The 24,133-nt window shown below is 44.6% G+C and overlaps 1 protein-coding gene across 4 annotated transcripts in view; it reads right to left on the bottom strand.

Annotated features, from left to right (window-relative positions):
• The window catches only part of GRHL1 (grainyhead like transcription factor 1), a 46,176-nt gene extending 26,888 nt beyond the window's left edge, over positions 1-19,288 (bottom strand). For 2 of the 4 annotated variants that reach the window (XM_032653498.1, XM_032653499.1), the window contains exons 1-7: positions 15,682-16,353; positions 13,107-13,177; positions 10,771-11,161; positions 9,646-9,722; positions 8,044-8,200; positions 7,747-7,858; positions 6,679-6,773 (exon numbers count right to left, since the gene is read on the bottom strand). In XM_032653498.1, coding sequence (XP_032509389.1) covers positions 6,679-6,773; positions 7,747-7,858; positions 8,044-8,200; positions 9,646-9,722; positions 10,771-11,161; positions 13,107-13,177; positions 15,682-15,945 — 1,167 coding nt within the window. In that variant the 5' untranslated portion in view covers positions 15,946-16,353. Of the gene's footprint in view, positions 1-6,678; positions 6,774-7,746; positions 7,859-8,043; positions 8,201-9,645; positions 9,723-10,770; positions 11,162-13,106; positions 13,178-15,681; positions 16,354-19,091 lie in introns of those variants that run through there. The other 2 variants (XM_032653501.1, XM_032653500.1) reach the window with 2 other exon arrangements.
• Positions 19,289-24,133: the final 4,845 nt, after the last annotated feature.

The raw sequence follows: 24,133 nt of genomic DNA, 5'->3' as shown, positions 1-24,133 counted from the left end.
AAAACCTGAACTCTCCCCCACCAAAAAAAAGACTGAAAAACAAGTTCAAGTGACAGCACTTTTCTAGTGGCTGACCAGACACGGTGCCTCAAATCCGTTTCACAAGACGCAAGTTTCACTACTAAACCGAGGCTTTCTTCAGCTGCCACGTGTCCCCCTTGTCCAACCAGAAACATCGTGACTTGGCCCTCACCCTCAGGTGTGTGCAGCGATAAATGTGTGCTTTTGTTACCTGCAGGTTCTGAAGGTCCACCGGATTCAGGACGGACCTCTTGCCCAGACACTAGGGTAACACGTGAAACCCTTTGCAGCCAAAGCCCAACAGCCCTCGCTTTAAAAGAGAAACCTCCCTTATAATCAGACCCAGAACAGGTTCTTCAAAGTCAGCTTTCCAATTGCCAAGAGTTTATTCTGTATCAGCTAATGAAAAGCATTCTCCACACATTTCCAATCAAGAAAAATTTATTGTTACTTCCAATACTGATCAAACCACAACTCTAAAGACTATTCATTCCCCATAAAGGAATGTGACTATCTTTCTGGCACCCAAAGTTTTATTTTTTACTTTAATAAATATGTATTTTCCAACTGCATGGAAGGACACCCCTGGAGTAGAAAGAACGTCAGCTAAGAAGCCTCCTCGGCTACCTTGAGTTTCTCTAGGGTCTAAGGGCAGGACACACGGAGAGTCTAGCCTGCATCTGTCTGGACTCTGAAAGTCTCTTACCTTTGTTTGTTTGTTTATTTATTTATTTTGGCTGCTCTGGGTCTTGCGGCATGCGGACATTTTAGTTGCGGCATGCGAACTTCTTAGTTGCAGCATGCGAACTTATTTGCAGCATGTGGACTTCTTAGTTGTGGCATGCAGACTTTTTAGTTGTGACATGCGGACTCTTAGTTGCGGCACACATGCGGGATCTAGTTCCCTGCGGAGGGATCAAACCCGGGCCCCCTGCATTGGGAGCTCAGAGTCTTACCTACTGGGCCACCAGGGAAGGCCCTTATCTTTGTTTTAAAAGTAACAGTGCTTCCTGGCTTCCTTTTCTAGTTAGGTCAGGGAGGATACACTTTTGTTTTAAATCTCCTGCCTACATTTAATTGCAATTGCAAGTAAGACGTTTGACTCACCTCTCCCTCCTCCCTCCCATTCACACTGGAAATGTAAAGTTGAGAAACAAACCAAACCTGTCCCTGCTTAATGCAACCAAACTGGCAACACCTTATTTTACTGGAGCACTTGATGGCACCAGAATGGAATCCCTATAAATGCAAGCGATACGCTCAGTCCAAACAAATTAAAAATTACTCTCACGATGGATTCCAAATATTACGCTTAGACAAAACAACGAACTGTTATTAAACTCATAAACCTGCATCCCATAGCACATGCAAAAAGTCTTAAGTTCGGGCTTCCCTGGTGGCGCAGTGGTTGACAGTCCGCCTGCTGATGCAGGGGACGCGGGTTCGTGCCCCGGTCCGGGAAGATCCCACATGCCGCGGAGCAGCTGGGCCCGTGAGCCATGGCCACTGAGCCTGCGCGTCCGGAGCCTGTGCTCCGCAATGGGAGAGGCCACAACAGTGACAGGCCCACGTACCGCAAAAAAAAAAAAAAGTCTTAAGTTCAAGTTACCAACATGGTTCCACCCCTCTGACAGAATGAACTCTGGGAGCCTCAATAGTCCTCGGCAGGAACCCCATACACTTTGGCTGAGACAGGAGACAAAAGGGAAAGATACCAGGGCTCCAGCCGGACCCAGGCCCCCCGTGCTCAAGCCTCTCAGTGCTCCAGACAGGCTCTGCATTCTACTTTAATCCTCTTTCTTTTGTAACATGAGCCTCTCCATGACAGAAAACATTTGGTTCCAAAGGACAATCCTGCAGAATGCCTTGGAGTTCCTCCTTAGAGCTGACAGATTCATAATTAAAAGTAAAAGCACAAAGTGCTCTCTCACTGAGGGTTTTCTCCCTCTGGGGAAGGGGATGCTCTGATTTTGTCCTATCCCTTCTCTGCAGACCAAGGCACCACCCTGAAGGTGAAACATGCGAAGGAAGTGAACCACGAAGACATGAACAGCCTGTTGAGATGGGTTCTGTCCCGCCAGAGATACGATCCTGCCACAAGGACAAGGTGCAGTTCCCTCTGCCCACGAGAAGGCTCATCACACCTGATCCGGAGTGCCTCCTTCTGTGGGTCTGATGAAGACATCGGGAAGCACCGGCTTCCAGCACGGCATGGCGGGACAACTCACGAGTCTTTGGGTTGTTTTAAGCCACGGGTGCAAAATCCAGTATAAAGAAACTCAGACTCCACACCTATTCCTTGTCTGACACTGCTCACTCCAGGTGGAGCTTTAGTGCGTGTCTGACGGCAAGCTCTTTTCTGCTACTATTTAAAAAACGAAATGTATGAATGGTAGGTGCACCCCAATCCACCTTCTAGTAAGGATTAGAAGTCACCTCTGGGAAAAACATGTTAGATATTTTGTATCCCTGGGGTTTCACTACATCTTTAAAAGGTCTGCTTCATACTCATGGAGATCATAGACACATACAGATGATCAAAGCAATCTTGAGCTCTGCTTTCAACTGCACCTGTTTTCCCATTTCCCATACTGTCTAGTTAAGTATAACCATGTCCTATACCACCAAGAGATATCCCTTCCTGTGAATGCTCCCCTGGAGGCCAAGGATCCCTCGGAGCTGGCTGGCTCAATGTTCACTTGATTCCATACAGAGGTTTTTTGGTTTATAATTTCCTCTCCTTTGTAGGTAAACATCACTCATCCAACAATCAACATAAACTGTTTCCCTGTAGCAAAAGTGGTCTACTTACCACGGGAATTTATATTAGTGAATCCATAATGCTGCTCTATTAATATGAATGCTGACACTTTTAAATATTCCCCGCTGTCAGGAACACCTTCTGTCCATTACAAGGTGTAGATTCTTACCTCCTCAGGTGATCTCATTTGGATGACCAAGCAGCAAACATCTTCCCACCTGGAGGACTACGCACTTTCTCACGGGTACTGAGCAGGCAGCACTGACCCGTTACGTGCGAACACAGAGGAGGCACCTCAGCACAGTGCCTGGCATTCAAAGAAGTTAATTCTCTCTCCCTGACTTCTTTTTCCTCTGTTTATTTTAGATCTTCAGGCTTCGTATCACCATCCAAATCTCACAGCTCTTGTAAACTCTTAGATTTACAATCCAAGCAAAAAATTATACCCTAGTCCACGATGTGCAGCCTATCTAGAGTTACTCACTTGGTTGTGGAAATGCTGAAACTGGTGCAGAACAGACAACCCCAACTTCTAAATTATTTGTGGCTCCAAAGTTCATTTGTAAAGTTTCTTTTCCTTAGAAACACGATGTTATATTTAGGATCTCAGGCCACAAACGCCTATTTAACACACAATACATCTGAACTACAATACCAGCGTTTCTGCCGGGATGGAGCACAGTACCATGGACATAGCAGGCACTTGGATATCTGTTGGGTAAAGTTATGAAGTCCTGCAACTGGGGGCAAGGTGCACAGCTGGCTTTGGATGAAATCTTTATATAGTCTCAGTCTGTGTTTATCTTCCTCCCACCTTCCTGATGTTTCCTCATGCCCAACAATTTCCTAATCCTCTCTTCCCCAAGTGACCAGTGCCCTCCTATCTTACAAATTGTAAACTTCAGCATCTCACCAGAGCGCCATATTTTAATGTTTCAAAGGGAACCGCTTCTTCTCCCTGCCAAAATTACCTCAAGCAGCTGATCTCAGCCATATATCAGGAGGGAAGAAATCTGATTATTTCTTAGTGAAATGTGAATGTCAGATAAACTATAATTTGTGTAGATATTCCTGACTCTTAAAAAGATGCCCGACCACCCAAACAAATCTAATTTTGTGTGGAGTACAGAAAAATGAATGAAATAGGTATATACAGTAGAGAGATCAGGGCCACCAGGGGGGATTGCTTCTAAGATATTTCTGCTTTTCAATGCAACTTCCTTCTCCCCTGCTGCTTTGAAGTCTAATAACTTTTTTTAAACAAGTTTCATAACGTCTTCAAGTTTCCATGGTAACAGCAAGTATATGATTATGCCGGTGATGGAGTGTGTACAGGGACAGGATGAGTCTAGCTTGGACAGTGCTTTTCCCAACCTAGAACCTAAGCCAAGGTGTTCAAGATTCAACCTGACACGTCCTAAAAACAATCACCTCCAAAGAGCAGCAGAAGCTACAGAGAAGATTCTCATGTTGACCCTGGGCTGGAATTCTGGTTTTACTCCTCCTGGCTTGGCCAAAAGGGTATATTAGATATCTTTAAAAAGTGGGGGGAGAAGGGAATGCCACATGTCTCCAAGAAACCCTATGTTTGTGGGGGAGAATGAACTGGAATTAAGAATCAACAAATGTGTCCTAAATTAGAAAAAGAAAGTGGGTTGCTTTCAAAAAAAGAAGTGAAAAAAATCTATACAGGATTCTGCATGTATATCTATTCACTCCAGTTGCCCTGGGGCATCAAGTACTTTCAGTGTGAAAACAGAAAACATCAACTTGGCCAGGGAAAGCAAAACATCTACGGACTTAATTTCAACACACACTTGTAGCTGATGCCTGATATCAGCTTCAAAAGGCAGCAGCCTCATTAAGAAATGACACGAGCCCCATCTGGGGGCTGGCAAAGTCTTAAAAAATCAAGTCAGTGCTGGGGGTCTGGAAAGGAGAATGAAACTGAACTTCCCTACATCAATTAACAATGCTATTAAGGCTACTTAGGACACGCCTCCGACAATACTTCTTAATACAAACAAGCTGAAGGTCTTCAAAGTAAAACCAGCCATTATCCCTACCCCTCATCCGGACTTTCATTACTCCCACCCTGAAGAGTGACACATCAAACAAACAAAGCACCCTGCCCACACGCAGGGCCTTTCCGCCAAGATCTCCATGTACCCTGACAAGTGCTTATTAGTCCTGACGACACCCCAGCAAAGAAGAGGGTTGACCACTGTGGCCTTTTTATTCTCCTAGGCGGAAAAGAGGGGGAAAACTGAGCCAGTGAATCAAGGGACCAGTCCAAGGTCACAGATAAGTCAGAAAAATGAACTCAGGACTTGGATGCGCTTGATCAGCTCCTCCACAATTTCTCCATCAGCCCCTAATGGCAAATAGGACAAATTTCCCTAGCTTGATTTAAGAACAGAAGCACCCGGGGGGCACACGGCCAACTCTTCTTATAGGCTGCTTGCACGTTGAGTCCTATTATGATATTTAATTTCAGAATAACTCTAACAACATTTGTATAAAACGAAATGTTTACTTTTCCTTCTACTAGCTTCTCTGTAGTGAATTCACTCTTTAATCAAGCACCAAACTCTGGACTAAGCAGCCTGAAGACGTTTGCATAGGATGGAGGTGGTCAGTAGGATAACTTTAAGGCAATTACAGCAACTTAAGCTTCCTAACAGACTGGCAGACCCCACTTACTATATCCTGCACTCTTAAGACACACTTTTGCCTTAGACACCACAACCATAGTACGAAAGGAAAGTAATTATAATACAAAGTTAACACGGGTCTCAAGAATCCAGTCATACGATTTTTAATAGCAAGACTAGGCAGGAAAAAATTAAATTCTACAATAGTTAGCACCTAACTCAGTGTCTTATTCCATAATTGCTCAAATTCTTGTTGAATAAATAAAAGAGAAAATAGAAGAAAGGTTGAGAAAGGACAGGAAGGTGATGGTAACTTTGTACCTGGTCCTTGATATACAAAAGTGTTCCTAAGACTGCAACCAACAGTAAAGATCAGTCTGACTTGAGCAACTGCCCGAAATTAATGTGTTTCTATTGTGTTGCCTGAGCTCCAAATTTTAAACTAAGGCAAAAAAAAATACCAGAGTGCTAATAATTTAGTGAAGAGACGGGTTCTACTAAAAGGGAAGAAGGCTGTAGGAAGGGCAGCAATGACTGAAAAATCTGCTTAATTTTTCTTAAAAGGTACTAAAACTTCCAAATAAAATTATCCAAATGACCATCTGAATTGGAGGCAACTCTTCACTTGTCAAAGCCCAAGAGAGAAGAACCGTAAGCAAGCTGTATTCCCAGGGTAGCGACACAAGACGGAGCACTAATTACAACCTGTACTCGAGGGCCTTTCTGAAGAAACGCCACCAGCTTCACAGGCCCTGTTCCAACCACCCTTACTACATACTCGGAGAAGGGAAGAGACAGGAATGGATCCCACTCTGCAAAGGAGGAAACGGAGCCCAGAGTGAGGAGTCAGACTCCAGGCCAGACAGTGGCTGCCAGCCCTGCTCCGGGAGAAGAGAATAGACAGGGGAGAGGGACGGTTCTGTAACATCTGGGAAAGTGCCATATGTCCAGAAAATGTGAACCAGTGAAAAGACAGAAAGTGAGAACCAGCTGGCTGAGGAACAGGACACACGGACAGGCTGAGCAGGGGGCCTGTTTCGTCCTGTCCTGCTTCAAGCCCCTCATGACCATGGCCGTGACCTGCCTTCCTAGCCTCGCTTGTTCTCCCTCCTCCTTAGCAAAGGAGGGAAAACAAGTAAAACTGTAAAAAAACAAAAAAAAAAATCGGTTGTCCAATCACTAAGCTCCTCCCACTCCTCAAAGAGCTGGTTAACACAGGAGTCCCTGGACTTCGTTACCTACCTTTGCTTCATCATTAATGTCCCAAGTGAAAGAAATGGCATTATAAGCAATCTCCTCAATGTTACTGATGGTGTTGAAGCTTTCTTTGTAGTCAGCTGTATGAGGGATGAGAAAGAAAAAGAAAGTCGTGGTTTCTAGTTTCCAACATGAGGTTACAGCAGTTCAATGTAAGATTCAGCTCTTAATATTATCACTGCTAGATACTGTAAATTAACATTTTGTTGGGTTGAAGAAGTTCAAAAAAGGAAGAAATAGAATCACAGAATTTTTGTAATGGAGGCAAGCTTAGACATTTTTAAATTTATCCCATTTTGTCAAAATTAGGACACTTAGGTCTAAAACGTTTAAATAACTGTCCCAAGGCCACAAAACTAAGTCCAGAGAATCAAGACTGGAACTCAGTTCTTTTCATTCTTCTGAAAGAGAACATGAATATTACCACAGGCAAAGAAAAGAAGTAACACAAAGATTAAGAGCCATCTTGCGATACAGACAATGGTCTTACACGAAAATTATATACATGGCAAGAACACGGGTTTTCTCAAAGCTACCTGACTAAATATGGATTTGCACAGGTCTGCCGCTCTTACTCCAAGTGCTGAACCTCTGGGTCTATTTACAGACAGAAGAGACTTTCGATGCAGCTCAGCACGTAACTAGGGAAGACTGTGTGCGTTGCCGCACAGCAGCGGTATTTTCTTTAACTTGGTGATTTTTTTTCCCTCCACCTATTATCATCTCCAAATAATCAGAATCTCTTAAAGAAGACACTACCCCTCAAACAATTTGTAGACTGAAAAGCAGGACACTCTTACACGAGCTGGCGCTACAGCTCCTGGCCCCAGTGTGACATGGAAAGCCACCACATGGGGCATATGTCCTCATGAAGGAAGTAATGTTAAGAGCACCAATTCCAGGAGGCCAAGGACAATGTTTGGAACAGATCAGTAGCTGGCATAAAAATTCAAATGCATTCGGCAGGAAGCTGATCACTGCCAAAAATAACTGGATTTAGAAAACTGGATGCTTGCACCTCTGGGAATGAAAGCAGGCTCCGGAGCTACTTACCTATGTCAATGCATCTTTGTTTAGCCGTGTGCTGCCGCGAGTGCCAGTATTTCCAGTGCCTTAACTGATCTTCCCTGCTTTTGTCCTCGGCAAAAACCACCATGATCACACTCTGTGAAAGAGAATGCGTCACGACGTAAAGACACGAAGGCGTGAGTATCTTTTGGAAAACTTAGTTCTCGATTTTGCGGTGAACTAAAACTCCAATTTCAGATCTTAATTTAGATCTGCCTCGGACCTGGAACTAGTAAGCTCTGACCAGCTTTCCCAGAGACGAGAACCGACAGCAGGACTTACTCGGACTTTGCTGATGGGGTGGTGGATGCCCTCGTTGCTGCTCACTTCTTTCAAGGTGACAGGATAGAACTGGCCTTTGTTCAGGTACGTCATGGTGCTATCTCCCGGCTTCTGTCGGAGCGATTTTGAGGCTTCTAGGGTATATTCAAAGTTGTTCCTAGAAAACAAAAAAACTCACAGATCTCTAATTCACTCTCTTGGAAGCTTCTTAAATGCCTGAGCTCAAACTTGACATGCTTTAGTGTGGATGTATGCAGACAGCAGATGGCTAGAAACATCCAACTGACCATGTCGTGCTATAAATAGATAGCAGTTGCTGCTTTTTCCAAAGTATATATAATCTTAAGCAACCCAGAAATTCTCGAATCTCTCAGCTGTGGGACTACTAAATGCCTACTAGAAAATCTGTGAAGTGATGCTAACAAATGAGAAGGCTGGAGGCAAAGGATATTAATGATATGAATGAGTGAAAAGCACTCCGGAAGGAACTCTCACAAGACATGCTACCAACCTGGTATTTACCCAGCAAAGGCTGCAGACAGGAGGCCGGGAGGCCTCTGACTAAATGTGATTTGGCCTGCCAGCACTTTTTTGTTCTTTTTGCTTATAATTTAAATGTACTCAGATGGCACTCCACGGTTGTCTACATTTTCTTTTATCTTATAGCACCATGTCTATATTCCCCTGAAGTTGTTTAATAACCTTGTTGGGCCAGGGGTTGGCAAATTACTCCTATTTTTATACATAAAGTTTTATTGGAATGTAGCCACGCCCTTTGTTTACACATTACGGCTGCTTCTGTGCTTCAGCGACAGAGCTGGGCAAAGCTGGGCAGTTGCGACAGAGGCTGTATGGCCCACAAAGCCTAAAATATTTACTATCTGATCCTTTACGGAAAAAGTTTGTTGACCCCTATCCTAGATCCTGAAGGCATTTGAGTTTGTGACTCCTGTACCTTGAGGCAGGTCTGTAAGGCAGTCTCAATTCCCATAAAATCCTAGATTTTAAATAAAACTTTTATTTAAAAATACAACACACATAAAAATGCATAAAACGAAATTACACTCCTAAAAAAACTAAAGATTTTATATATAACTTGGAAAATATTGATATTTCCAGAGTGAGATGCAATTTTGTGACATATAAAAGAGGTTGTCAGCCCAGTAAACAGTTGACTTCATTTATTTTATCATTAGTGAGACTAATAAAAATATAAAAGCCTTTATCCACCTCATGTTATTCCTAAATTCTCACAGAATTATACACTTTTGCAAACAGAAGGGACCTCAGATCTAATTTAATCCCTTCACCTTTTCTCTGAGATTCCATTCTACTACCACTACTACTACCATCACATAAAGAAACCGAAGGCAAGAAAAAGCACCAACACCAAGAATTAGGGAAACATGAAACACAGTTCAGAGTGCAAAACTGAATGCACTAAAGCAAATGTCCTCCAGCAAAGACGTCACCACACTAACTGCAAGAAAGTAAAGTTGAAAGCTGCGAAAGCCACCTCTGATTTTCCAAGATCAAATTAACAAAAAGGAAGTAAGTCGTACAAGCTGAAAGTTAAAAATCAAATTAAAAGACAACTATTACCCAGAAACACCGTCAAAAACATAGTCCTCTGAATTCATGCCAGGCATCCGCAGACTGAGATCCGAGGGGAAGAAAACCTGAAATATCAACGTGATAAGCCACAACGATGTAACTGGTTATCAGGCTCACTAAAGACCAACGTCTGGTACAGCATCAGAGCATGTGGCTTACAGCAACCCACCACTCTTCCAAAGTTTGTCTGAAACAAAAATGTTGACGCTACAAAAAATTTTAAAAGAAAATTAAAAAGAAAAAAATATCCATTTATCCATCCCTTGATTAAATTAAGACAATTTACATAAGTGCTCCCACAAAGCGCTTCCTTCTTCTCTCTTCCCATCTTTCCCACACATCCCAATTCTGTCCAAACTCTGGAATGTGCAACCAAAATCTCACGACTTTGAGGAGTCAGCTCTATCGCTGCACCAAGTTAAGATACAGTGTCAAGTCGGCACCATGGCTGGATGGATCGGTGCACTTTCCCAGGAAAGGTTACTATTCTACTCACTCTGTAAGTGGAGACGGATGCTCCTTTCCCCCATAAGTCATTAAATACAGTTCCAAACATCCTCAGCCCCTAACTTTTACCCGAGTGACATGTTCATCACCACGGAGCCCTCAGAAGTACTTGGAATTAATTGGTAAATGTCACACAATGCACTTGTCATCAAGCTCTACCCGCCTCCCCGACAATGTACCAAGCAAGAAACTCTAAGCAAGTATATGATAAATCATTTTATATTAAGGCCAGTTGCGGGGAGCTTGTTTTGGTCTAGGACAAAAGCCGAAAACAGACTGTGTGTCTATGTCTGCTGTCCACGGAAGATTAAGTATGCAGCTCTCCTTCTCATTCTCCAGCAAATCACTTTGCTGAAATCATAATTGTTAACTCAGCTGCTTGTAAGATTAGCCATGTGCCCTTGATAATAATTTCTGGTTTTATAGGTTTAGTTTACAAATTATACCCATGGACCTTTTCTCTTTAAGAAAAAAAGAAAAACAACTCTTTTGTTCCCAATCCACTGACTTCAGGCTGAGTTTCAAGCTTACGTAACAAGGAAGAGGTGGAACCCAATACTTATACAAACACACAGCGTCTTAGGAAGATGCTTTCATTTCCTGTACCTCCTGAACGCCTTCCTTGAAGGTCTCTGAGAAGGTAGAGTCTGGAGTACGCCTTTGAGCATTTGGGGGTTGAGCACCAGAGCTGAACTGGTCAGCATTCAGGTTCCGGTCGAAAACCACTACACGCTCTGTGGGCTCAGGATGATACACTGCTGGGGGGATCCCCACAGCAAAGCCGTGGTGCTGGGTCTCCGTCTTGATGGAGTGGGTAGGCATCGCTGCTATGGAGACAGTGACCGTGGTGTCAGGAGCTGTCAGATGGCCCCTCTTGTCGATGCCCAGCTGGTTGCCATGGGGAAGGACAATGTTAAATGGCACATTTTTCAGCACTTGCACTCTGTTTTCTCCAGCAGAAATGAGGGGCTGCTCAGTCACGTTTGATATGCTATTTCTTTAAGAAAAGAAAAGAAAATTGTGTTTTCAAACTCAATGCTGATACAGTTCCTTGACAATTTTTATCTTCCTAATGGCATTGGGCTATTGGGTCCTGCGCAATAATAATAATATACTTGGTAGAAACAAAATAAATAGGAAATGGCACAACAACCCGTTACCAGAGAAAGGGAAAAAAATGCTTTATAGTTACAGGGCAAGTAAAATCCAGAAGTACTGAGTAAAATTTCATTTGAAATGCTGAGAACTCAGAGCGCTCCTCTACTATATTTTATTTCCAATAATCCTATAAAATGATCATATTTTACTAGAAGCCTGAAGCTACAAACGTGATTAACTGGAGCAGTATAGGCTGGTGGTTAAAGTACAGACTCTACAGTCAGACAATGTAGATTCAAAATCCTTCAGTAACTACGTGCTCATCTATAAAATGGGGATAATGATGGTACCTATCCTCACAAGGTGGTGATGAGGATGAAACGAGAATACACTGAAATGCATATAATGATGCCTGGCACACAGGGGCTCAGGAAGTGTGAGGTACTTGGTCCTCAACCACCACTTCTCCCAGTACTTAAGACTCACTTGCTTTCCCGTTCACCAAAAAAAACCAAAAAACAAAAAAAACCACACCACCCTATGATTACATTGTACCAGCAGATATATTTGCACAAATTACTTTTGGCTTAATAAATATCCTGGGCAATATAAGATGATTTTTAGTTTAGAGTAAAATTGATACATTTTCAAAGCCCCCTCAAACCATATAGGCTGATACCTTTAAGGGAAAAAAGCTATTCGGCAACTTTGCACATTTCAAGATCAATAAAATATTCAAACCTTAAACCATAAGTTCACTCCCAAGACTGTCTTAAAGAAATTTCTTTAGAGAAAAAGGAAAAAGCTATTTAGAAAGCTGTTCATTAAGGCTTTGTAATAGCAAAAATCAGATACAGCCTTAATGTTAAGGATAGCTAGGGTCTGCCTTAAAATATTCTAGCAAAAATAAAATTTAAAAATTAATTAATTAGAAAGTTGGAGAAGAGGGAAGAGTAGATCAAAAAGGAGGAAGTAAGTTGATAACAGTTGAAGCTGAGGAGCTACTGGCTTATACTATTTCTCTACTTTTGTTATGTTTGAAAGTGCCTATAACAAAAATTTAAAAATAAAAGCCATAAGCCCTTTTCCAAATTATGAAGATTAAAACAGCAATATGGAAAATATTTATGAAATATACTGAGTAGAAGAAAATCCTATCTGTGAATATAATCACAGCCCCATAAAATGCGCCTGCATGCCCAAACGGCAAACAACTAAACTGTGAGCACAGTGGGATTCTGAGTGATCGTTCTTTCTTCAAAAATGTTTTATTCTTTTATTACTAATAGAACACAGGGCAATTTAAAAGGCACATTTAACTTTTTTTCTTCATGGCTATAAAGTCAAGGCTTAATTTGAATTTCTGAAAGTTTTAACCTAAAAGATTTCAAAAATAACCTCAACAGGAGTTTGGAATACAGCTGAACATACTTTATTAAATTTTACTCAGTTAGGCAGTTATTCAAGATCATTGATACTTATTTTTTTTAATGGGCCCCCACCATTGCCTTAAGACACATCCTTCTTAAGAGAACCTAAAAGACAAATAAGCAAACAGTGCACTCACGTGGTTACTAAAAACATCCCTTTGGGTGCAGAGAAAGTTATTGCTTTTGTTTTCTAGAAAAGGCAACTACACCTAAAGAAACGGGTGACTTCCCAGCAATAGAATCGTAATTATTAGTGAGAGACAAACCAGTAATGAAATCTGAATTCAGATATTAAGAGGCCAACTTACCCATCTCTTCCACTAGTGCCTGTTCATTTAAACAAACTTTTGCTTTATTTTCACAGAAGCCTGGCATTTTCAAGTGTACTGTTTTATGCTCTGTATTAAACATTACCTTTTGCTATGATCTGGCTCTGGGTGCTCAACATCTGGCTTTGCTGTTGATGACCTTCTCTCTCGTGGAACCTTAGATATTAACACACATGACAACAATTTAGTTCTTACTCATGAAGTAGAGATACAGTCCTTACTTTTCAGTAAGCTCGACCATTCACATGCCTACTGCCTACCGAACCCCAGGCTCTGAGGACACGCGACGAATAAGACAGTATCTGCCCTCAAGGAGTTTACAATCTGGTCACCGGGTTGATATGTAAAAACCAACTTTTATTTAGTTGCCAAATAAATTCAGAATATCCAACATTTACTTTGTCATTGAGTTTGGGTTTTATCTGTTAAAAGAAATACCTCTGGTCTGGTTCTACCCATTTATCTACATAATGTAATAGAGAAGAAGCTACTGAAAACACAACTGGGCTCTTTCAACATTCTCCCTGCTCTTCTCTGCTACCCTTCCTTTCAGATCAAACGCAAAACCAAAAGGAACAGCCATATTAACGGTTCACTCCAAGATCCAAATGATAAATTTCTTTAGATACGTTGGGATTCACACTGTCTGTTACCCAAAGGACAAATCAAACTCTGTTGGGTCTATTCCTTTTTTGATTCTGCTCCTCTTTGCATAGGAGGTGACAGCAGGCAAACATTACTGGGTGTACTGCAGACATCAACCCAGCTGAGACTTATTCCCAACATGTACTCCAAAACCACTAAGATGTCTGAAGCTGGTTTTCAATGTGAACGTAGAAATTCTATTCCTACATTCTTATTCTACCCTTAAAGACAAAATAAATTATTGTTTCACATATTAACAACACGCTTTTAAAGCTTTACCAAAGTTATTATATAAAAATGACTGATGGTTATACCCAAAGAATTGAAACAAGTAAGTCAGTTTATTTAAAAAGGAAAATAAATAACCCTACAGCTATTGCAAGAAGGCTGACATGCAGTACTACTAAGATTGCCATCCTTAATGGACAGATATGAGGATTTATCTCCTAAGATGTAAAATACTTTTAGGATGACCCTTTATTTAAAATACACACACATACAACCACTGCAATTAGTGGTATTACATAGGTCTTTCTGGCACTAAACTTGGTGGGTTTCTCCCATTCTCAAAAGTTTCAATTAAAAATATGTAACTTCAAACTTCATACTTAATACTTAGAAACTTATGGTTTTACACTGAGTCAATAAAACAAGCCATAAGAAGAACAGATAATATAAGTTCTATTTGTGGCACACGTCCCAGGCAAGGGTTTCTTCTAGCATCCTTGGTTACTGTGCAAGTTTCCATTCATATTTAAGGGAAAAAAACTTACCTCGGATCTCAAACACAAGCTGGACACATGGCCTCATACCAGAAAACAATTAAATCTTTTGTTTAGGTCGTTCCCCCCCCCCATTTTGATAATCAAACTATCTTCTTTGCTTTTTACCCTCTGCATTTCTTGTATTCAGAGAAGAATACAGTGTCAGAATGTAACAGAGGGCAGGCAACTGGTGAATCTGGGTGAGAGTATCTGGGAGTTAATTATCTTGTTAGTCTAAGTTTTCTATAGGTTTGAATGTTTCAAAAACAAAGAGATGGTAAAAATAAGCTGTAATATATAGCCATTCCTGGGCTGTATCTTACAGTTTATATATATACGGGCTATGGGTCAGAGAGAAGAACGCCAAAGTGAACCCAGCAGGCAGAGCCTGTGCCCCACAGGGCAGCAAGGCACACTGAGGCGGGGGCTTGGGCACAACCTGAAACCCTGGCTGCAACACATACTAGTTGTGTGACCTGAGAATCTTATTTTTATCATCTGCAAAACAGGGATAATAGCACATATTTTCCAGGGTTTCTGGAGGGATCAGAAATCACATTCATTCTGGTAACATGGCTAGCACAATACAGGTAATCAGTAAGTGGTAGCTAGTATTATTAGGATAATGATGATGGTACAGATCAGGGGTGTCCAGATATGAACACCATGTAAAACTCCAGGCGGAGAACAGGCTGTGTTTAATTAAGACTAATCCAAATCTCTAGGAACAGGCAACAAAATATATCCTGACCTTAGAACTAGAAAGTCCAAGGCTAGAAAATACAGGTTTTGTTTTTTTCATGAATCCCACAATCAAATCAAATCAAACCAAATCAAATGCTCTGTAATATCATTTAGGGAAAAGGAAACCACTCTGACTACATAGGAATAAAGGTTAGAGCAGCACAGGTAAATGAACCAATGTCCACTCTTGATGGCACTAAGAACTACCTTTGGAAAAATGATCAATCTCATTAAGGCACAGGTAATGTCTTCTTTCATGGGAGCTTCATCTTTCAGATAGAGCCAGAACAGCTGGCTACTTTACACATTTTAAAAATGACCCGTTGATTCTACGATTGTAGATTTTCAGCTTTGAACCACAGTAAGTCAAAGTACTCATTAAACTATTTATAGTCACTACAGAAGCAACCTGCATTACATTCTACCAGCAAATTACTGTTTTATATGCTGTTGAATCAAGTGTGCCTTGGGCTGTCGTTAGGGTTTCTAAAGAGCAGGCGAACCCACCTTGTAGTAGTCATAGAGCAAGCCCAGCGCAGCTGCGCTGTCCTCATCTCCATTGATGCTCATCATCGCTTTGGTCGCTGCAGTGAGAGGGTTTTCCAGGAAAGATTTCCAGGCTTCATCCTCACTAGTGTAGGAACGACGCTGTGGATAAAGTGCTTCATTCTGAAGAACCAACACTGGCCGTTTGCTTAGGAGAAATTTATTTAAGAAGAAAAAATATATATATATCTCTCTCTCACATCTTTTTCTACTGCAGGTCATCATAAACTAATTTTTTAAAAGGCAAACAACCAATTCCTTGATGTTCCAATAAGACAGTCCATTGTTTCATCAATGACCCTAGTAAAGTTAAATTAAGACAAGATCAGAAGACAACCCGCTTAAATGCAGCCCAACGGGTCACCAGTAAGCTATAAGGTATTTAGGCAGCCCAGGGAACCTGCAGTTAACCTGCACATGGAACCCAGGACACGCTACCTGGCACAAAAAAACCCCAAAAAAGTCAAAAACCCACTCCAAGAAAATGCCAGGCTATGCAAACACTTTACAAAAACAAACACAAGGACAAAGTAAGGCAAAACAGAACATTCACTCTCTTCAGACATATACATTCAGGACTGTACCCTCGTACACAGAGTATATATGGTTCAATCACCATGCTGGTATACGATATCTCCCTCTTTCTCCCGGTGATGCCATGCCTTAAAAACTACAAACAAAGGGGAGAGGAGGAGAAGACGGAAAGAAAAAGGGCGACTTGGTTTAATCCTCGGGGGTATATGAGAGAGTTAGAATATTCTACTGATTACCAGCAGACTGAGCATGGAATGTGGCCAAAGGGGACTGTAAATCAATAAGGAGGCACAATTCTCTGGCATGGGAGTTAACTGTTTATCTAGAGATAAACACTTAAGAATCTACAACAATAAATGCAGCCACTGAACAAAAAGAGGTTTTTAAGGAAATAAGTGGGGAAATCAGTTTTTAAAAATCTTTACTGGTTTTTCATACTGGGCAAGAACTGTTCCACTTTAACGCTGTAGTTCGGTGGGAAAAATCCAGAAAAATCAACGGAGAACTTAGTAGAGTCTTATAGAAGATTTAACTTAAAAGATTAAAGCAAACATGACTGATTCCAAAAACTTGAAATGTAAACAGGCTCAGTAACTGTTCAGTGGTTCTGTTTAGTAAGTCAATAAAGAGAAAAAGTGGAACACTACCTCCAGCAAAATCAAGCAGTTTTTTTTTTAAGAAAAGCTTTTTAAATATTCAGAACTACTCTGAATTATCACCATCCTAACAAAGCAAATTAAAGGATCAGTTCTCATTGCAACACACAAATGAAATATGTAAATTGCCTAAAGGTGACCTACCTACTCTAAAAGTGAATGTAGAAAGATTGATTATCTTCTCAAGTAATCAACAAGGTTAGGGTTTGGCAGTCACCCAGGCCCTTTAAAAACAGATACAGATTCAGAAAAAGGAGAACATCTTTGAAAAAAAGGGGGAAAAAAAATCCTACAACTTCATTATCCTCAGTCAAAACTGTCTTATTTCAAAGCCAATGTTTTTACTCCTAAAGTCCTAGGAGCTCACATTTGGTAAGAAAAGTTTTGAGGTGGTATACTATTCTAACACAAAATAAACACGATGGGTTGTTCAAAGCACATGGTTGGTTTAAAAATGAAGACTTCCCACAAATCTCAAATTTAAAAAAAAAAATGTAATATACAAAGGGGCATTCCCTGCGCCATCAGTAGGACAGAACAACAGCCACTGAACCAGTGGTACTTTGGGGGTGATTTGGTGTCCTGCGCTATTATTAATAGTGTAATACCTACTTCCAGAAGATTATGACAGCACTTGGCTCATTCAATTCCCATAATGCTAGTTTTTCAGCTTCCCTTCTTCTCCCACCCCCATCCCAAATCTGCGCAAGCAACAGAAAATAAATATTTTTTTGCCAATGGTTTTGTTTGTGATCACCCTGAAGGTGTCTTAGATTTCCAAACTATGCCTAAGGCCAAAATTGGAGCTCTGGAAATATGCCTTATCTAAACTATAAGTCAAGAAATAAACACGAAACCAGCTGCCTTTTTCAGTCTACTTCCTCATGACAGTCAGGCTGTTGTTAGTCCCTAAAGCCTCATCACTGCCCTCTCCCCGAGTCCTACACCCTTCATCAATGATCTCTGGAAGACTTCTGAAATACAGTTCAAGCAATAATTTATCTGCATATTCTACACCACAAGATTAATTGAAATTTAAGTTATCCATACATAATAATATCTAAACCTCTCATCCACAAGAAGAGCACCCTTAAACAAAGCGATCCTCAGCAAATAATTATAAAGCTGGGAGAGTTACCCCTCTGCCCTGGATTTACTGATCTCAAATACACTGACTGGTCTGGTGCGATTTACTTGGGGTTTTTTTGGGGGGGTTTCTATTTCTTCTCTTTTTTGGAGCAATTTTATATTTACAGAAAGGCTGCAAAGAAAATACAGAACTGTCCCTCACCCAGTTACATTATCGCCTTACATTTGTGAAAATATTTCTTTAATCACGATCGCCAGAAAAACACGTTAGTAAGCACAGTGCTCTCTAGTCTACCATCCTGATTTCAAAGTTCCATCTTCTTGATATTTCTGAGCATTGCTAGTTGCAATAATCTGTAATTACCATCAGTGAGGCAAGTGGGAAAAAAAACTCCTGCAACAATTTTCTCAGCCAGGGAAAAGAAAATGCCAGGACACCGGAGCACTTCCACTTTCCCCTCAATTTCTCCTTTTGGAAGTTCTAGCAGCCTGGCCGAATGATACGGCTGAGCGACAGAGATTACCTGAGAAGCTCTCCCTTTCCAGCCGCGGAGCGCGTCCCAAAGAGCTCCACTGTCCCCCCTGAGCGAAAACGCCCCGGTGGGGACACGGGGCCGCCGGCGGGCAGAGCCCCAGCCCGCGAGCGGGGCGCCCCGAAGCTCCCGCCGCGCACCCGGGCCACCGGAGAGCAGCAGCGGGGCGCGCCCGTGGGGTGGTCCCCCAGACCAGGACGCTGAGGCCGGGAGTGGCGGTTCCTCTCAGGAGTCAAGGCCCCCAAGGCAGGGGTCCCCTCAGGGGTCTTCGGGGGAACAAAGGCGGCCGGGGGTGCGGACAGGCAGAGGCCGCGGCGGAGAAGAAGGCGGACGGCGAGACGCGAGCCGCCCGCCCTCCCAGCCTGGCACCCCCGCCTCCTCGCCCGGCCTCGCACCGGCGCCCCCCGCCCGCCCGCCCGCCCGCCAGACATTGCACCAGCCCCGGCCCTCGCCTCGCCCGTCCGCCCGCCCTGCCTCGCGGCAGGTGCGGCCGGCCGGCCGGCCGGGCAACAGGAGCCCGGCCGCACGGCCGGACTCGCCCGCCGGCGCCCTCACTCACTTGTCGTATTCCTGTGTCATCGTGCTCGCTCGCCGCTGCCGGGCCGCAGAACTGGACTTTCGGGTTGGGACAGTACACCCGATCCGGGGGGAGGAGGAGGAGGCGGAGGCGGCGGCGGCGGCGGCGGCGGCGGCTGCGGCGGGTCCGGAGCGTCGGCCCCGACGGGCTGGGTTCGCTTTTCTCGCTTTGAGCCGGCTCCGCGCGGGGAGCGAGCACAGGGCGCCCGGACTCAGCCTCCCATTGGCTGGCGGCGCTCAAGCACAGGGCTGGGCCTCGGGGCCGGGAGCCTGGCGGCGCTGCCTGATTGGCCGGCGCGCCGGGGCGCCGGGGCGGGGCCGAAGGGAGGCGACAGGGCCGAGCGGCGCGGGCGGGGGGCCGCTCCGCGTGGCCGCGTCCGTGTGGCGCGCCCGGCGCTCGCGCCTCCCACCTGTCCGGACTGGCAAAGCCGCGAGGCTCCCAGTGCGCTCCTCGGCGGTCTTCCGCGCTCCCACGGCAGGGCGGCTAGGTGCTGCGTCCCAGCTCTGCCCCACGGTCACGGCCCTCGGCAGCCCACCCGCGGGACGGGCCGTGCCCTGGCTCCGCCTTCCCGGGCGCTGGGCGCTCTTCCTTCCTCGCCCGCCCGCCCACCCAAGCCACCCGCTGCTCCAGTGATGGAGCTTCCCCACCCGGCGGCTGTGCTCCTCACCGGTGCCCGCGGTCCGCCGTTCGGCTGCGTCGGGCACCTTCCCGCCTGGGTTCTGTGGAGCGCCCCGCCCTTCTCGTGCCCCCGCTCACCTCTCATTCCGCGTGCACTTACTTACGAGGCTCTGGCTTTTACCCGAGGAAGCTCAGATGTCTCCCTGCTCGTCTTGCCCACCGACACTCTCTGGCTTTAGAACCCCCTGTTCATCCACTTCAGATTGTCCACTATGTGACAGTCACTGGAAGACTACCACAGTCTCCTAACCCGTTGTTTCCCCCGACCCCGGTGCGGCCAGCGTGGGTGCCCGTGGCGTGGTCGCCCCAGCCTCGCGGGAGCCGCCTCCGTCCCAAGTGCCTGCCCTCCCCTCTCCTGGGCCCCACCTCTCTCTGGACGACCCCACCAGTCTCGAATTTCCATCTCTGCCTACGTCTTAGCCCTCTGGGAACCACATCCCGACTTCACCCGCCACCCCCCACTCTCCTCCCCGACTGCCGCCCCTCCCGGCACCCCTAAAGCCGTCTCACTCCTCTCACCAGCCAACTTCCATTCATTTCCACCCCTACTTATTCCTGGCCGCAGTTGTCCTTCCTGAGCCGAAGCTCCCTTTTCCAGGGTCTGCCCTTCATTCAACAATTCTATGCCAGGCACTGTTCTAGTTGCTGGGGATACTGCAGTGAAAAGATGGGACGAAATTTCCTGCCTTCTTCCAGCATCCTTCTTGCGGTAACAGACAAAATAAAGGCAGAGGCTCAGCCTTGGGGACGGTGGGGACGCCCGGTGCGTTCGGTGAACCGCAGGAGCCCAGAAGGGCTGGAGGACAGAAGGACAAGGGAGATGCATTCAGGGAGGTAACGGGGACAGGGAACACTCCTTGTGGGGCTTGGGTGCCCTTGTACAGTCTTTGGCATCTACTGAGTGAGATGAGGAAGCATTGGAAGGTTTGGAATAGGGCAGTGACATGACCTCACTCCTGTTTGAAAGTAAATAAGCTGGCTGTTGGGTGGTAGGGGACAAATGTGGGAGCAGGGAGACCAAGCCAAAGATACTAGTCGCTTGGCTTAGGGTGGTAGGGTGGAGTGGTGAGAAGTGGTCAAATTCTGGATCTATTCTGGAGGTAAAACCAACAGAATTTCCTGAAAATCGGATATAGGGTGTGAGAGGAAAAACAGAGAGTCAAAGACTACAAGGTTTTCGGCTGAAAACTGAAAAGAATGCTTGGCCATCATTGAGATGGGGAACACTGCAGGCAGAGAAGGTCTGGAGGAGGTCGGGGTTTCATTTTGGTCATGTTAATTTCAAGGTTTTTATTAGAGATCCAAGTAGATGTATCAGCAGATGGTTTCATATGAGCCTGGAGTCCTGGGAGAAGTCAAGTTTGAAATGACATCTGGGAATCATCAGCAGAGAGATGGTATTGAGAGCCTGGAGATGGGACGAACCTCAGTGGCGGAGAGACAGGAAAGAATGGGACCAACACTGGAGGAAAAGGAAGCAAGGAGGAAAGGTGGTCAGCCAGGTCACATGCTGCCAGGAGGTTAAGAAAGATGGGCATTTAGCAACATGGAGGCCATTAGGGCCTTCATTCAGTACCAGCTGATCCCTCATCCACTCCCAACAACTTCCTGCTCCCTGTTCTCTAGGCCTCTTGGGACCTGAACAGGCAACCACAGACGCCGTCATGCCCTTCTGCCATTTCCAGTTTCTGTCCTCTAGCCCTGGGTACCACGCTGGAGCCAGGGAGGCTGTTCTTTTTTATTCTTCACTATCTTGTTTAAATAAATTATATTTTTAAAGTGGGCTAACTTAAAAATAATTAAGTAAATAATAGTACACGTGGTCCCCAGATATGGTGCAAATCAGCAGAGCTGTGCCGCAGACGTGACTCAAGTTGGGAAACAATGTTTCTTTACCTCATCCTTCCCTCTTCTTCCTCTAATCTGTCTCCAGATGTGGCCAGAGTGACCTTTATCAAGCACAAATTTTAGATCGTGTCACCTTTTACACTCTGGATAAAGTCCAGACACCTTAGCACGAGTGTGACTGAACAGCTCCGCCCGCCCTTTTGCAATTCTGCTCCTGGCCCTGCTCTGCTCTGCTAAGAACACGCCCTGCCCCCCAGCCCCTGCTCCCCCTCTTCCTGCTTGGCAAACTCCACTCAAGCGTCCAGGCTGGGCTCGGACCCCCTCCCCTTCCTCCAGCTGTCCTCCCCGGCCTTCTAGGCTGGGTTAAGTGGCCCACGTGCACCCACGGTACTTGTGCATCACCCCATCACCACACTTACCACATTCTGTTTGTAATACTCGATCTTCTGTTTGTTTCTGTCTCCACCATAAGTGGGAGCTTTTCAAGAGAGGGCAGGGATTGTACCGCTTTCATTTTATGGTCCCCAGCCTCCTGGTATTCACATAGAAGCTGTCCAGGAAGTGTTCACTGGATGGGTACCTTCCTCTGCAGGCATCTCTTCTGGCCCTCAGCCTCCTCCCATCTGGACCACATCGGGGATTGGCTTAAATTACTTTCCTATTGCAGAAGACACACGACCTCGTGCTTCAGTCCCACTGCCTGGTACGCGATAGGCACAAAATAAATATGGGATTAATGAATAAATATCAAACCATAAATCCAAAAACAAGAACAGTAAAGGCCCGAGGTTATTAGAACTTAGATGTACTAATAAAAAAATTGGGTCTATTTTGTAAATCTGAGTATTGGCTTATTTAGTTTGTCTCCAAGAGCTCTCTAAAATAGAAGTTAAATCCATATCTATGAGCTGTTGGCAATACCTTAAAAATTTTTTTACTATTCTTAAAATTATAAAAATAATACATGCTTATAGTAAAAAAAGAAGGAAATGTAAGCAACACAGAGGGTTTAGAGCACAGAGTTGCTCCCTCTTCCCCCCGTCCCTCTCCCCAGAGATAACCACCGTTACCAGTTTTCGTATAACTTTCCAGATATTTCACATGCATCCACAAACATACATATGTTTATTTTCTTATACAGTGGGATGCATACTGTGCCCAGCCTTCCTCAGCTTGCTTTCACTTACTGTAGGGTCTTACACATCTTCCACGTCAGCACCTATACATCTACTGCACCTTAAAAATGGCGGCATATTATTTCTTCGTATGGATGTATGATAACTAGACACTATGAGTAAGCAATCAGTATTTTTTTTAATTAACAATTCTTTTTTAAATTTTATTTATTTTTGACTGCGTTGGGTCTTCGTTGCTGCATGCAGACTTTCTCTAGTTGTGGCGAGCGGGGACTACTCTTCGTCGCGGTGGGCGGGCTTCTCATTGTGGTGGCTTGTTGCAGAGCACGGGCTCTAGGTGCGCGGGCTTCAGTAGTTGTGGCACACAGGCTCAGTAGTTGTGGCTCTCGAGCTTTAGTGCACGGGTTCAGTAGTTGTGGCGTATGGGCTTGGTTGCTCCGCGGCACGTGGGATCTTCCCGGACCAGGGATTGAACCCGTGTCCCCTGCATTGACAGGTGAATTCTTAACCACTGTGCCACCAAGGAAGTCCCTGGGTCCTTTTTTTTTTTAAGAAAAGGAGGATCTTTGAGGTAACTTCCCAAGTCGTGGGCTTCAGAATAGGAAATGAATTTTGGGCCCCTCTCCCGTAGGAGACCACCTGGTTTTAACAGACTTGTGGAAGAGGCGGACCGGGAGGTGGATTGGGAGAGTCACAGACCTGTGTTCTAGTCCAAGTTCTACTGACCTGCTGGTGACCTCAGTAGAGTCACTTCTCTTTGGGCTTCCGGAAAAGGATGAGGTTGGACAGGTCATCTGGTCCCTTCCAGCTCCAGTGTCCCCCAACTCTAAGAATGGTTGCTAAGAATAGTTCTGATCTTGGCTACCCACAGTTTACAGACTGCAGTCCAAGCTCCTAAGCCTGGCATTCAAGTTCCTTCCCAATTTGGCCCCAACCTACAGTTCCAAATTTATGTCCCAGTTAAAAGCCCCCAATGCCCTGGACCCCATCACAGAGTTCCCTGAATACATCCTGCAATTTCAGGCCCCTGGTTTCCTGTGCTGTTCCTTCTCTCCACCTCACCACCCCTGTCATGCATCTTCTTTCAAGGCCGACCTCCAGCGCCATCTCCTCCAGGAACCCTTCCCATCCCATACAAATTCCTCCCCCAGCTCCTCAGCTACCCCTGAATAACCACTCATCACGAGCATCTGTGCCTTTTAGTTAATTCAGTTTTGCATGAGTTTGAGGGGATGACTTTAAGTGCATAAGATCTGGATTCAAACCTCAGATCTACCTCCTGTTTTTACTTTAAGCAGTCTACTTCACTGCCAGTCCCCAGTTTTCTCAACTGTAAAATGAGGAAAGCAGTATCAAGTTTTG

The sequence above is a fragment of the Phocoena sinus genome, chromosome 13 (assembly GCF_008692025.1).
Source record: "Phocoena sinus isolate mPhoSin1 chromosome 13, mPhoSin1.pri, whole genome shotgun sequence".
Taxonomy (NCBI): domain Eukaryota; kingdom Metazoa; phylum Chordata; class Mammalia; order Artiodactyla; family Phocoenidae; genus Phocoena; species Phocoena sinus.
This window is presented reverse-complemented; position numbering and strand designations above follow the sequence as displayed.